This window comes from Oxyura jamaicensis, chromosome 3, assembly GCF_011077185.1.
Source record: "Oxyura jamaicensis isolate SHBP4307 breed ruddy duck chromosome 3, BPBGC_Ojam_1.0, whole genome shotgun sequence".
NCBI lineage: Eukaryota > Metazoa > Chordata > Aves > Anseriformes > Anatidae > Oxyura > Oxyura jamaicensis.
The window spans coordinates 84542904-84559248 of record NC_048895.1 but is presented as its reverse complement, the minus strand read 5'-3'; the positions used below and the strand labels follow the sequence as shown (position 1 = coordinate 84559248).

Sequence of the window (16345 nt, the reverse complement as noted above, 5' to 3'; positions counted from 1 at the left end):
TTCTGGCCAAGATTTACAGATTTAACCATGACACTGACTGAGCAGCCTAACAGTGTTCATTAAAGCAGAGCTAATGCTATTTCCGATGGAAAGTAAGTTCAGTGAAACTCTAACCTTTGAAAACCAATAAAGAAATATCTAATGAACATATTCTACACAGGCTTAGCCCCAGGAGAAGAGTTGACTGAAAATGCTCTCCAGCTGCAGTAGGTAGCAGAGGAGTTAGGTTGGAGCAGACGGACAGAGCTGTGACAGGAGATGAGCCTTGCTTGGAAAAAAACACTCACGTATTGGAGTAGGGTTGCACACTTGGTGCCTCCACGTGGAGGTCCATGGGTTTCACGTCAGCAGTTCTGCTTGCTGTCCTTCCCAGCTAGCTGATGCCATCTGGCTGCTGTAGTCCTCTTACAAAGGGTTTTGTTGATTTTTTTTTTTTTTTTTTTTTGAGCATCGATCTCTTATGAACAAGAAGGGATATCCAAAGAGAGTTAGGGATCATTTTGTTGAACTTGTTTGCACTTGAGGTAGCACTAAGCAAAGATGAAGCATGTTATCTAAATGCTCCTTACCCTCCTGTGCACTTTGCATTAGTAGAATGGAAATTGCTAAGGTGTGCCAGAATGTACAACTAATGTAATTGCTGGGGGGCTGGAACAAGAAACAAACAAAAACCAACATACAACCACCACAACAAAACCACAGATCTGTGATCTTGGCAGTTTACTCAGTTGTCATCATCACAGCAGGAGGCACAAGACTGAGTTGTTCATCTTTTTTGGTCCAGCTCTGTCCCTCCACCACTCATTCTTTCCTTGTCCAGTTAGCAAATCAGTTTTTTTGGCTGCCTGAAGCACTCTTCTGTTGAAGTGACTCTTGGTCACCCATCAACCTTAAGATGAAATACCGTGTCTTGTCTCTGTGCTAGCTCGAATTTGAAATGGTGGGATTCAAGCAGCTTCTCAAACATGAGGACACCTTCCAGAAATGTGAGGTAGGTCAAATTGCAAGATGCTCCTGTTAGGAAGCAGGTTGTTCCCCAAGCACTTGAGCAGAGGTTTGTGGTGTGGGAGCCAGAGACCAGCCACCCGTGCACTCCACTGTGACCCGGAGGCGTGCAGAGAGGACCATCTATCTTGTCCTCCTTCGCTGGAGCAGGGTGAGGTTTCGGTATTGGTCTGACTCAAAGGACATCCGTGGTCTGAGCAACTGGCTTCCCGCACAGCATCACAGTGGTTTCCCCTCTCACCAGGCAGCAGTTTCTCCCCAACTTTCCTACCACAGGTGGGCCACCGTGCAGCCAGGCATGCAAGGGCGACCAAGCAAGAGCCAGCGCCAGAACAAGCTCAGGCAGAGAGGCAGCTCAAGTGCCACCGCCCGGTCAGTGCAGCCATCTCGGAAGGGAGACTCCTCTTCCCAAACCACTTGTTTCATCCCGGAGAAGCCAACGCAAAATGCTTGTAGAGAGCTTAGAGCACCAGATCTACCTTTCACTCAGCAGCAACTCAGAGAAATACCTCTGAGGGCTGCCCTGGTTAAATGTTTTCTTTTCCCTGGAGGTGTGGAGCAGCCTGTGCAGCATGGTGTGTATCAGAAAATCCTCCCAGAGACAAATGCCGGACATCTTTTTCCAAGCTGAGGGCTTTCACTCTCACCATGTCCATGAAGAACGTTAAATTTGGTGCAGCTGAATGTCACGCAAGCCCAAGCTGATACGTTTGCATACGATGGCAGAAGCCGCCATTTTGTGGTTACTTACACAGGCTCCTCTTCCCAAAATGGGGGCACGCCCTGACAGGATAGGGTGGCACCAGCGATCAGAGCAGCTTCAGCATGAGCAGGCTCAAACCACGTCCTTGTTCCTCAGTGGAAGGTGGCAAAAGTGGGGCTGGAAGGTCCCTAAAAGCGAGGGCAGTTGCAGTCCCTGCTAAAGCAGTCTCTTTGAACGGGCTTAAGAAACAGTCATAAGAAAGATTGTGCCCAAGAGCACATGTGGGTTTTATTTAATTGGGTTCCTGGAAACAGTCTTGGACGAGGGGCCAAGAAAGCAGAGTTTTTTTGATGTTTCAAACAGCTGTGGAGGGGAGGGAGAATGACATGAGATACCATCCATTTGGGGTGATCCCAGTTTGACCTGGGGGGAAGATCCCAGGTTTAGAAAGCTATTTCTTTGCAGAAATTTTCTTGTATACATAAAATCTTTGGGTTTCCACTGTTCTTTTTCTCCATGAAGAAGCAAGAACTTGCAGATGTACAGCCATGCCAAATGTCTCTCGCTTGATGAGATAGGTGGAGTTTCACAAAGCCGTGTGGAACAACAGCGATTGCCAAGATGTAGAGAACTAGGGAGGTTGCTTTGTGTCCTGAGAAGTTCAAAACAGCCTCTTTGGTGAAGACGGGGTTCTCCATTAACCTGGTGCAATCTCATTACAGGCACAGAGGGAAACTGCAATTCTCCATCGACCTGTGAAGCCTGGATGAGGGTGTTCCTCAGCAAACTGTATTTCTGCCATCCAGGTGCCCGTGAGTCTTCCCTGGCAACAACAATCCTCTGAGAGAGGAAGAGGATGCTTAACAAGGAGTCAGGGCACTAAAACAAGTGCAAAAATAAGGACCAAAACTCACAAGAATTTCTATACAAACTTAAGTTTTGTAAAAAGGCCAGACTGCTACACAGACTGAAGCATTTTCTTGGAACACTTCCAAAGCCAGAAGAAAACTGTGGTTTGATAAATTAGCATGTAAGAAGAAAACCTTGTCCATAAGACAGTTTCTTAAGAGAAAGCTTATATGAATTTTCTAATCGTTTTCCTAAATAATTGAACCTCTCTTTTCCCTTGTAGCTTTGGTTATCAGCAGACTTTAATATTAATGCACATTTTCCAACCTCAAACCCTTTACAACCATTAAACAGAATAAAAATTCCAAGTGGTAGGGTTTTAATCCTTCCCAACGTAACTGTGTGTGAGGAGTTATCTGATGCCAGTGAAGGACAGCAGTCGTACATCAAGTACTCCTGCATCCTGGTCTCCACGTTAAGGCTTTGGTTGGGTAAAAACACGCAGTGCAGTGAAAGTTGCTGGCATGATCGCAAGATTAAAAAAAAACACCTCTGAGTAATTTTGTTCTGTAAGTGTCATTAACATAAAACCTTGGCGAATGGGAAGTTTCTGACAGCTGTATTCCCATTTTTAGCCATTCGTGGCAGCTTGCCCCAATCCCCTTCATAATAATGAGAATTCAAAATTTGAATTAGGGTTTATCATATGGGGAAAAAATAACCCCACCAGATTCCCTTACTGTGAGATGTAAATCAAGTAATCCTTTCTAGAATTTTAGCCATATTCTAAACAAGCTTTACATTTTAAGTTACAGTCTTTATTATTTCAAACATCCTTGTTCAAACACAAAATCAGAGTCCTGAAACAAATTGCATGTTAAGGCTGCATGGCACCTTGAATGCTAATATTTACTTTGAACTTGGTATCTTCAGGTCTCAAACGTGCCTCTGCAGAAATGTGATGCAGATTGAATTGATTACCTACCTCGGCTTTTGTTTCCCCCCCTTTTTTTTTTCATTGATGTACCTAAAAGATAAGTACATCAGATAGGACCAAGTTTAGGTAAAACCTCCCCATTTCTGAAAGGAGAAGAAGCAGCATGAAGGAAATGCGTACGCTTGTTATCAGATTAGAAACAGCACTCCAGAATTCTCTATCCTGTCTTCCCTTCAGCTCACACAAAGATTTCAAAGCATGAGAAAGGATTCATAAACCCTTACTACACTTCTGTCAAAATAAATTAAGCCTGTTGTGCAGAGATCTGGCATGCAAGGTTCCTCTGAGCTAAAAAAACAGCCTGAGTGTTTGGGCTTTGAGCTTCCTGTCCACATTAGCAAAACCCATAAAAATTACATTCTGCGTGCTAATTTTATGAACAATGAGTCAACTACAAGCTATTTAAATTCCAGTCACCTTCTACACTGCTTGCTGTATTTAGTTTTCTGGCACTTGCTTTATTTCCACATATGCTTCAAATAGAAACATTGATCAATTTTTATAGCCGTTACACTTTGCTTATTTGTCTTTGGGAAAAAATGACAAACACACTCTTTTGTAAAGTGCATATTGATTGCCAGGGCAGGAAAAAACAAGGGTTTTCATACAAGAACTTCTCGCTTTGAAAACAAAATGGCCACCTTCAACGCGACTACTTGATTTCCTCCATTTAAAGAGCCTCACGATCCAACAGGAGTAAATGGCTTTAATGAGGTAATGAAGTCTTAGCACTGGTGCGGTCAGCATGCTCTAGCTGCCAGACTCCACCGTTTCGCAATGTGTGCTCATCCTAAACAAAATCTTGATTCCTACTTGAAGAAGAGTAACTAGGGTAGCTTTTAAAAAGTGACCTGTCAGACACATGAGGACAGAGAACCAGGATATCACGGTATTTTAAAGCTTCTGTACAAAGTTACGCAGAAAAAAAGACCATAAACTTCCTATAAAGTTATCCCGTGTCCATTCCCTAGAAGAACCAACCAACCAAAGTCATTAGCTACTCAGAGGCATGAACAAAAATAAAACCAGGCCTCCCACTAAAATCCTGGACCCAGGGTGGCTCGGTTATGGAAAGCACACCAATACTTGAACATAGCAATACTGGAGATGTGTATAAAATAGAAACCCCACCTCCAGTACTCCATGTACACGCGAAAGGAAAAGCATACTGCATTTTCATAATTCTAGAATTCATTCTCTCACAGCAGAGCATGCCAATGACTACAACTCAAACAGGTACTTGAGGGAACAGAGATTTTTTTCTAAACAATGCTAAAACAACTCTTCCTTTTGCCACAGACTCCGTCACAGCCAAGTCTGACATGCACAGGTCGTACAGGGATCCCAGTTGCTACGCCACAACCGTCCAGTCCCGCTGCTCAGCAGCACACGTACCTGCATCTGCTAGGCTAGAAAGGGTTTCTTCTACCACTTTCTTGGGATTTCAGGTAAGGTATAATGAGGAAAAGATCATCTGCTAAAGCAAGTAACGGGTGACATTAAACAGGACCGACGCGGTGCAGTATTGGAGATGCCAAACATTTCTTTTGTATACCTATTTAGCCGAAACAAGGCAGATACAAACAAGCAAACCCTGTTACTTTCCGAAGACATCCTTTATCGAGCTTTCTGTGCACCACCCGTTCAGGGCAACCAGGCTGCAGCCCCGAACTCTGCGTGCGGGGAGGCAGGAAACTTCTCTCTGCCTGCTTCGTTTAGCTTCTTCTAGAGCTGTCGAGAAGCAGATTTCCACCCATACTGGAGGTAGCTCTGGTACAAACAGGTGTCACCTGAGCAGGGATGGCTTCCTGCAGGATGAGGGCTACCCTGCTGCACACGCGAAAATGAGCTAGAGGACTGGGCAACATTGTGTCTTCAGTACCAGATGCTACTGCCTTTACATTGCCTCCAGATCTGTGTTCTTTCAGTAAAAACAAACAAACAAACAAAAAAAAAAACCCTGACAAAACAGCAAATTTTGATCTCTATCACAGATTTCTTTGGCTGCGATTCTGTCTCTTGCCACATAATGCGCTAGGCAATACCAGATTCCACAAGGAATCAAAACGAGCTGATTTGATTTTAGGCTGTTTTGAAGAACACATACAATTGTCCCCAAACACAGTAAATCACTAGATAGAAACAAACACTGTTGGACAACTTAGAAAAACATGTTTTCTATTTATTTAAAAATAAGTTTGTAGTTACTACATTGCAGTGACAGTAATTCTTACACATACATTCTAGTTTGTATAAAAGGATTCAAAGTATTATGCATCAAAACTAACATAGAAAGTGTCCACATAACAGTAAAGAAATTTCCAATCCTTATGTACAAAAAGAAAGGGCACTGTTATCCTGGTGAGATACTTCAGGTTATAACATGATAATCCAGATTTCTGGAAGGAGGAAAAAAAAAGCTCAATAAAGCTAAAGAATTATAGTTTTCAAAACTGTTACTCATTACATACAACAGATTTGTGTTTTACATAATTCTGTACAAAATAAGTGTAATTTTTTAATCTGAAAATGTGTCAGTTTCAAAATTAACCTTTCTCGGTCATTTCCGTAAGGTTGAGCTCCGTTCTATACATATTTAAGGATTATGACAGAATTTAATACACTCATGATCGTTATCCAGTTGTCCACCACAGTTCTGCAGTTTTAGTATGGTCCAAAAATGTAACTTCTGTATGGTCTCAGTCTATCAGCAAACCAACACACGCAGTTTAAGCACAAAAATAGTACACGTACATCATACAGGCATGTGCACACAGTCGGTGCCTCTATTCCTTTCTACTCCTAATTTTTATGACCTTGTTCTTTGTTCTTCCAGGGTAGAAACTGATAGCATAACACTACCTTCCCTCCCAAAAATGTATTATTTGCAGTATTTGAAGTGAATTTCCTGATGTATTTATCTGCATTAAAAAAGGATCCAAACGCCTACTTGCCTCACTATCTAACCCCTAAAAGCTAAATTTATTCACCTTTATTTTATTGCAGCATATAAGGTTTTCTCTAGAATGCCCTGCAGCCATTACAGTTGGGGGGGGAGCGCTAATCTCATTTTTCTGCAATTGAAGATGCCTTTCAACCTAGCTTTCCTGGAGTGTTTCTTTCTCTAACACGTTGTAAAATGAAATGGCCAATCCCCACGTTAAAATTAGCACAAAAGCAAGAGCACCTAGGGGTTAGCTCCAGTTTAAAGGCTACCTGTTATTTCCCCCAGACGCAGCAGCAAGTGTACAAGCTGCATTCCTGGTTCAAAAACAGTTAAGTACAGACGCTGTCATTACCAGATTTGTTACTGGAAACACACTGTCAGCTTTGGCCAATTTTACAAAATGTAGTACAGTTTATTCTGCATATGAACAAGCACTTATTTACAATAATTTACAGCAGAAAACTAACAGCCCTTTTATCAGTTGAGTATCCAAGTCCCCTTGGAAACCAATCTGTTACAAGAACTTCAGGGAAAAAAGAAGCTACGTAGTAATTAGTAAACAGAAAATGAGCTTTTGCTGTTTCTAGGTGAGGTCTGAAAGCCCTACCTTCTGCTTCACAGCGTTGTTGCAGAGATGCATTAAAACTCTTTAAAAACACTCAACTGTGTTATTAAAAAAGAATGAGAAATAATGTGGACAGAACACACTACTTTAGTCAGGTAAGGACTCAGGACACAATGCAAATGTTGTGATATGTATCTTGATTGACCAGCAGTACGTTAAAATTACCTCAGCAAGATTCGTATGCTTCAAATTAATTGCAAATGTTGATGAAAGCGAGCTTGAAATCATCTAACCTCCAACCTAGTATTTAAATAGGGGGTGAAAGGGTCTCCAGTTAAGCCTATTGCTTTTGTAGAACCAGCCAACCATTTAACATGTGCCTAAATTCAAATTAACACACTAAAGCATTTACTTGCGGTCCTTGGTCCAAGAAAGGTGGGCAAAAGATTTATACCAAGGTGGTGCAAAAATTGTAACAAGCTTGACTTTACCGAATGGACAGACTGTTGCTTATGTTGTATGGAATTTTTTTTGGTAAGGCAAAAGAATCAGAATTGGTACTTGAAAAATATTTGTACAGCAATACAGTGAGTAAGTTGTCTCTACGCTACAATTTATTTTTTATAGATATTAGTATGTCCTACGTGCTGCATCAGGGTCCTTTATCAATTAATAGTTTTACAAATATTAAGCCATAGAAATATTTAACTCAACCAACTCAATCTTACAAGTCTAACAACAAACGGATCACATGTACAAACCGGACACTGTACAAATAAACATATGTAAATATATCACAGCAGTCTAATCACTGGAGGAAGACATTTCTCTGTAAGGTTGTATCACTGGTCATTGCGAGTGACAATGAGCTCTAGTTCAATATTAACAATAATGATCAATATAGTGGCAAGATTTTAAGTTCATTTCCTGGATAACACATTAACAACAGAAACAAAACGGCTGAAGAGCTGTTAAATATGCAGGCACAAGTACAATGATTTCTGTTAAACATTTAAAGCACACTGGTATCACAGAAACAGAAGTTACCTCCTTGTCTGTAGGTAGAGAACACGCTGCTATTAAGATACCACTCAGTGGTAAATACCCATTTTAACGTTTCCCAGTATACAGCAGAATTATCGGAACAGTATCCTCATATTTATGTCAAATATAAATGAATAAAACAGTATTGATCGCTGCCAGATCTGACATTTGTATATGACTATGAACCTGTGAAATATTTACAATGGGTATGAGAAACAAGCACGTGAGATTCTGACACTCCGTTTTGTGAATGAGCTGTTAGGTACTTGAGATGGCATTACATAACATGCACGTAGCTACAGTTCTTAAATTATTTCAGAACACTGACCAATAGTTTATTGCTCACATTTATAAACTTAAAACTTTGTAATCAAAAGCTCCTGTGTCCATACAGTGTGTCACAACCTCAAATAATACAAGTTTTTTTCCCCAACCAAAACGCACAGTCTGATGGTGACTAAAGTCTCATAAATAAAGCTTGCAATCTAGTGAAACTAAATTACAAAAATAAAACTTTTAAATAAATCTGGTATTAACTTCTAATTTTATTTTATTTTTTTAGTGTTGCTTTTATTAAAAACTATCTAAATGATGCACAATTTAGTTTAAAAGGAAAACCACTAACGTATCTAATATGAATTAAAAAAATACTGGCTAAAGTCACCGATATTACTGGGTGGGAAGCAGTAGCCACGTTCTGCAGGTAAGGCCTTCTATTCTTGTAAAATTAAGATGTACAATTTCCTACCTAGTGTTAAGGGAATGCGTATTATTTCAGTCTCCAAAACATACGTACAAGGTATTTTTGATATATAAATATATACATAAGCATGCCATATAAAACATTATTACAAAGGGACTAAATACAGAAGTCGGATTTTAGATATAATCTATTTCATATATTACAATGCAGATAACATCAGGAAATTACACATTTTCAAATGATTGCCTTCATCAGCGAGAACTGACAAATTAACAGGTAGAATCAATTAGCTTTGAATTATGAAGCTGTATTGCAACTGTATAACCATAGCTTTTTACCTTACCACAGGATCAGTGATTCTATTTTAATTGAATAAAGACATACCTATTTTAAAAAATAAATAAATATACCAACAAATGAAATGCAAACTGATCCCTGTTCCCCAAAGTCACAACCAAAACTATTCAAAGAGGATCTGGAAAATATTTTAGTCATTTTTTGTAACAAAATCCAGAGCGAACTACATAAAACTGAGTACGGTGGATACCAGTTTGCCATCCACAGTAGCATATTTCTGTTCCTTTTGGTGCCAGATATCAGTGTTCTTTGCTCAGACATTTATTTATTTATTTTTTTTTGTAACAGAAAATAAAGGGTGAAGAATTCAGCCCCAAATAAGTATACAGAATCTGTGCAAATTTAAGGTCTTAATTCTGTATGCCCTCCCAGACATTGCAGATGTTGTTTGTTAAGAAAAAAAAAGGAAAAAAAAAAAAAAGAATCATTGTAAAGTAAGGGTGTACAGAATTGAGGTTTCATTTCAGGTTTATTTCTTCAGCTAAGTTAGGGTCACACAAAAATCTGTAACACTACCCAAAGTTCCAAAATAATGTATACGCAGAAAATTTTGGTTACATTTTTGTACCATACCAGATTTCAGAAAATATGATTACTTCCGTATTTTTTCCTTAAAACTGGACAATATTTTTTTTTTTTTTGAAGTGATAGAAAATGGTATTAAAGTTTGTTTGTAAAGGTATAAAATAACTAAATGTACCATAAACAAATAAATAACTGCTTTTCTTTTCCATAGCAGTACATATAACAATACATTCCCCTAAGTCATATAGTTATCATTTACAATAGACAACTTAATTTTACTAAGGATGCAAGAAATAATAGAATACAAGGCACAATCATTAAATGGAATTTTTCTTTAGGGTGAATATTGACTTATGTCAGCGTGATATACCATAAAAAGTGCAGAAAAACGCAATGTGCAATGAGACCACTGTATAAAACATGATTGCATAAAAAGTGATTTGGCCTTTTTAACCTTAATAATTGAAAATAACCAATCTTCCCCTTAAAATTAAACTATAAAGTATGACATTTTAAAATTTATTTTCAATTCTAGTGCTATCTAAAAAATCCTGAAAAAAATTTATTTACCTGGGAAATATTTTATACGTGTTTATGTATATATTAATATATACACATACACTCTTCTTTGTAGGTCATTTTAGCCTTTTAAGCATGTCTAAAGTTGTAGAAACAACAATCAATCTGGATCAGAAAGTAAACATCATAATTCCATACCTGTCCTGTAATTTCCTTGAATCCTTTAACCAATTATACATTTTGTCTAAAACATCTCTGTCAAAGGACCCCACCAGTGCATTATTTTCTACCAAAAGTACCAAAAAGGATACATTTCAGAACAATGTTAACAACGTACTATTTAAAACAATACACAGCTTTTATCACTGCAAATTGTATGCTGTACTGACACTCAAAAAGAAAAAAAGGCTTTCCACTGCACTGATTCTCAGTCTTTGGCACAATAAACAGAGATTTAGTGATTGATACAAGAATCAAGGTCTGAAAAATTAGACATTAGTCAAACTTTTTCCAATGTGGATATATATATATTTGTGATTACATTTTTGCTATGTTTGGCAGAACTTGGATAAACCAACAGCCTGCTAGGCTTCTTTTGCAGTTGAATGTTCCGTCACTACTGAAATTAAGCATTTTCAGATTAGCAAAGTTTGGTATTCTTGTATTTGTATTTAATAGAAACGTAAGTAAATTTACTGCCACTTTTTGCCCAAATCTGCCTTCCTAAGCGACTTGACTTTACAATCAACGTGTACCTTGCTTGGTCAAAAATAGACTTCTGTTTTCAGTTTGTGGCATTAAAAGTTCTGTCACCTTTCTAATTACGTAGAGATACTACGCACTACTTGAGTAGAGTAGCTCTCGATTCTGTAAGTCAGTCAGAAATTGCTTCAATTATTCTCAACTAGGAACAAAATGACTGTTGAAATGCATAACCTATTTGGAGGGCAATAAATAGCAAAAGTTTAAAATATATATTTCTTTCAAAGAATGTTCGTTCAGTTTATTTTTTGCTAATTTTTTCTCCCAAATCAGAACATATTCTTCTAACCCATAATAGCAGCAGGGAAGCAGAAGTCTGTTCTGCTGTTCCTTAACTGTACCTGCTTCATAGCATTCTGAAGTAAAACCCTTGGTAAAAGTTACCAACCGATTAAATTAGCTTTTGCTTTTTCAGTCAACTTTCGGACTCTGCCTCTGCTAGATGTTCCAAAAGTTAAGGAGGTGTCTTCAAACAATAGCTGCCTTTGCTCTTCCTCAGAGTCATCTTCATTGTAAAAGGCTGTCCTCCTACCCTGGTTTCTAGTTCTCATGTGAGGTTCAGAATCTTTAAGCTCCTCAGCCCCTTCTTCCATAGGCTCATCTATCTTTTTCCTCCTGCTTCTTGTTTGCATTTTAACGTTTGCAGGAACTAAAAGGTCCGAGCCCGGCTGATGCGTCTTTATCTTTCTTTTTGGCTTTCTACCCCCACGGCCTTTTTTTTGTAACAAGTCTTCCTTCATATTATTTTCAGAAAGAGAATTGCAAGCAGTAGAAGCAGAGGCTTCTTCCGGTATATCCCTTGTGGTCTGGACTGTATTCTGCTCTGCGACCTTCTGCTGTTCAATAATTTGTAGCTTTTTTGGTTTTCTGCCTCTTTTCTTGTGCACCACTTCGCAGCTACTGTTATTAGTCTCCACCTTCGGTTTCCGTCCAGGACCTCTTTTAACTGGAGGTTTTGAAGGCTGCCCTCCATGTCCGTTTACCTGAACGCTTCCTGATGCCAAAGCATTATTCTTGCATTCTGCTGTAAGAAAAATGAGAGCGTGGATCACACAAAAGATTTGCATTTATATTCATTTTCACACTGTCATAACAAAACTCTTGTAAAATATCTGAATGGATTCAAAGTGATTATCAATCTGTCCAAACCCAAGAGACAGACACAAAGTAGAACTCAAGAGTTTCATCTAGGACACAATGAGGATTAATTGTATGTAGCTGGGCTAATAAGCTCAAGGTAGCTTGAGACAAAGGGAAAAAAAAAAAAAAGCCAGAACAGGGAACAGGTAAGGTTTTTTTCTTGGCTGATGCAATACAAGTGGCCAAAAACTCACACTTGGTATCTGCAACAGCAGTTTCTCAAGAAGCACTGCCATAACGATTAGCAACGCTTCGCAGTAAGTCAGCTCTGGATAAACAAAAAGCCTTCTTTCAGCCCAAGGTAGCATCCTTTACAATGAGCTAATCAGACCAGGGTTATTTCAAAAATAAGTGATGGTAAGCGTAAAAATTAGGGAGACTTCAAAAAAGAACTTGTACATCTGCACAAAGTTTCTCACGCAATCAGACTTATGTCAGAAGGTGTTGGAGACTTGTGTGAGCTATGAGGTCTTCTTAGCTGAGTGTTACTGAACATTCTCAGTGGGGCATGTCACAGGACCTCTTATGGAGGTGTTCTGATACCACCGCCCCTGTCTAACTAAAATATGACCAAGAATGGACTCACAGCCAGCATGGTGCTGCAACCACTTCTTTGACTGAGTGTCCATGCACGCTGTGGTCCTGCTGTGATTAAGTGTGCCCTATAATCTACTAACAGCACTACGTTCCACTTTCATGAGAGGCTGTGCAGGAAAGAGGATCAGGTAAACCAAATCCATCTATCTGTGACATTACGGATCCTCCGGTCACAGGATGGGCACATATTCTGCAATGCCACACAGTAACAACTGAGACCTCTGCGAGAAAGCTGGCAAGGAAGGGACAGACGATTTAACCGACCAGACCACGAGCTGCTTGTTCAGAAGCATGGAAGAGTAAGAAAGAAGAAATAATCCTCAGGGAGAAGAGGGCTACAGGCAGTAACAAGATTAATTAGGTGGGGCCCAATTTGCAGAACACCATTTCTCCATCTCCGGAAAATAAAAATACTCAGAGGATCTAGCTCTTCATAACAACTTTGTAACAGTTCAAAGCACCTTCATATGCAGGAGAGCTTTTATGTCTGGGAGATCTAATTTCAGTCTCCACAGAAACCTTGAGTTTGAACATATTCAGACATCAAAAGACCAAGCAAGTTCAGTCAGAAGATTACATGAAACTGAGTCTGATGAGCCCATGCAAATACGTTCAACAGAAAAAGTAAACACTACATAGTTCTACCTTGCTGTGACAAAAAAAAAAACAAATGAAAAAAAATACATCTGGGATGCTCCTATATTTATGCTCATGGTTGTGGGGAGTGACATCACACCCAGTGTTAATGAGCCAAATATAACCTAAACAAACAAATGCAGGTAAAACCCACAGGGTTTCAAGTGTGACCCTGCAGAAGTCTGCTTTGGGGTTTTAGAACTCATAAGCTAGTTGTAATTCATTGAAAGTATTACCTTTGTAATAATTTAAAAGAAGGTAAAGATAATTTAACATATCAAAATTGGCTAGACAACACTTACCACACCATGCAAATCGTGTTGAGAATAGTCAAAACCATCGACTACTTGGCTAATTATCAAGAAGGAAACTAACCATGACTGAATTATTCCATTAGACTTCCATTTTCTGCAAGTCATGGTACATACTAAATGCTCTACCCCTAAAAATATCAAGTCTAAGATGCCACTAGAGATACTACGTCAATACCAAGGTGTGTGTAGGGTGATTATTACAAAAAAACTCCATACCTTGACCTTGTTGATTAACAGTGGAGGATTTTACTTTGCGTTTGATTTGCTTCTCTTTCTCAGGATTTTCTTTTGTGGAATTATTCCTAGTGTTATGACTGTTATCAGATTGGCTAGGGATTGGTAAAATATTCTGGTTCTTGGAATGTTTGGTTGAATTTTCCAGTACTAGAAGAAAAAAAGAAAACGTGTATTTTTAGAAGTACTTTATACCATGTCCAATCCTATCTGGCTAAAAAGAAAGTCACTCGTGTTCTTCTACAAGCAAGCAACTTGAATCAGTGATCTGGAAGGGAAAGTTTCCTGCATTAAATAACATAGCTTAACCTTTCTTCTGACAAACCTCAAGGCTGAGCAGCTTGAAAACAGCACCCAGTCTTAACTGAGACAAATATATTTGATTTTTTAAAAAGTAGAACTTATATTTAAAAACATTGTTTGTGAAGGAGAAAAAAAAAGAAAACTAACCCCCAAAATCAACTTACCTGACTTTCCTGTCCCTGCAGTAGTATTAGGTTTTGTAATTAAAGGCTTTATTGTTAAAGGCTTTCCCCCTGAAGAAGTAGATGGTTGCTCTGTAGCAGCTGCATCTGTTATACCCCTATTACTTCTAGTCCGCACAAGAGAAGAGGTTTCAGCTGCTTTTCCATTCATCTGAGGTGGGGCATGTCTCAGTGCTGTTGATCGTGCAGGTGCAGAAGATGAAGAGGAGGCAGAAGTTTCTGCCTTCACTTGAGGTTTTATTAATCTTCTCTTCCTTTCAGGGCTGCAAAAGGAGCAACAATTTGAAACCTGGATGACCACTTTCATATTTTACGGGAATAAATAAAATTTAGTGCTAGTGTCTGAGACTGTGGAAGAAAAATGATCATCTCTGTATGAAGTAAGTTAAAAATATGACATTTTCTATTGAAATTCATACGGTTGTGAGCCTCTGAAAAGTGAATCTTCTGTGAAGGGTCATAAAAAATGCTATATTTATATGACAGAGCATGATGCCATGACTGTCCTAACGATGCTGATTTCCTGTACGTGTTTAGCAGTTATTTGAATTTTATGCACTTACACTAGGACAGCTCTAGTTAAAGTTTAAAAATCTTCCACACCAGAGGGACTTGCATTTCAAAGCTATCATTCTGCAATACAGGGAATAGGTAAAAGGAAGTATTAAAAAAACACCACACTAAGTTCTGCTATTTAGGAATGTCAAACTTGTGCAGCATTTCATGAATACTGTAAAAAATGAATGTACCTGGATGCAACACTACTGGAAACTGAGCTGCTTCTACTTCTTTTTTTCCTTCGTTTCTTTATTGTATTTCTTTTATGAAAACGCAGGGCAGATTTATAATCTGATAAAATAGAACTTATGTGTTCTTCAAAGAAAGCAGAAAGGCGCAAACTCATGCTGTATATCTAAAAAAAAGAAAAGCCAGGAAATGAGAAAGTTTTCTAGCCTTCCAAAGCATCATCTTACTTATTTACGATTGAGCAATAGCTGGAAAAGAACACTGGTTAATATGGAAAAGTTTTAAGGAAATTTACATTTTCTTGCAACAAATGTACACTAATCCATGCTAAGGTTTACATTACGGATTTTCATGGTTAGAAAAGCGTACTATGACTGAAGATCATACACACAAACAAAATGAAAAATCAGAAGTGACATGGTTACAGCTGTCACCTCCAACTGCCTTTCCAGAATGTGTTCCTTTCTAGCTTCTGTGGAAGCAACAGAGATCCTTAGTGGAATTTCCTTTGTCTTACCGAGGATCAAGAAATCTAATTTTCTGCATTATGTTGCACCCATATATCCTATATTTGAACATGACTTTATGTTCAAAATCACTTAATTCATCTTATGGATGAATTGATACCACTGGTGAGTTGGTTGCAAAAACTACAATAGATGAGTTAGAATTATGTAGACACACATTTTTCTTATTTTTTTCTCCAGCCTTGGCTGGTTCACAGAGAGAACCAGTCAAATTTGGTTCAGATCACAACTCACTAATGGCACACAGTTGCTATTAATTCTGGAAACCAAAACTCATAAATGAACTGAGTAGATAAATTAAGAAGGGAAAACACAGTCTTGGAAAATGAAACAAAGAAAATATTGTAGCAGTAGCCTACCTAAAGACACAGGGAATTATCTGAGTGTCAGCCTAAACAGTGAAAGTGACAGAAACTGAATGCATTTCTGGAGAGGACATCCAAGGAAGTTTTACAGGAAAATCTGTAAAAACTAGACAAAAACGTTATGCCTGATGTGTCAAGAATAAAAAGATGATGGGTTTAGGATTACTCTTCCAGAAAAGCAGCAGTGATGTAAGGTAAGATCCTAAAAATATCACTGAATGGCAGGAGTCAGAATAAAAACATAACCATTCAACAACAATGTATTGCAAGCCTATGCATGGAAGTACATAGGTTCTGAAACATTACAAGTCCTGACACCAGAAC

The 16345-nt window shown here is 38.6% G+C and overlaps 1 protein-coding gene across 2 annotated transcripts in view; it reads right to left on the bottom strand.

The window, feature by feature from the left end:
- Positions 1-5715: 5715 nt before the first annotated feature.
- Positions 5716-16345, bottom strand: part of PHIP (pleckstrin homology domain interacting protein) — a 103335-nt gene continuing 92705 nt past the window's right edge. For both annotated transcript variants that reach the window (XM_035320635.1, XM_035320636.1), the window contains 4 exons: positions 15132-15295; positions 14365-14645; positions 13880-14047; positions 5716-12000 (listed from right to left, as the gene is read on the bottom strand). In XM_035320635.1, the coding sequence (XP_035176526.1) occupies positions 11357-12000; positions 13880-14047; positions 14365-14645; positions 15132-15295 (1257 nt within the window). In that variant the 3' untranslated portion in view covers positions 5716-11356. The remainder of the gene's footprint in view (positions 12001-13879; positions 14048-14364; positions 14646-15131; positions 15296-16345) is intronic.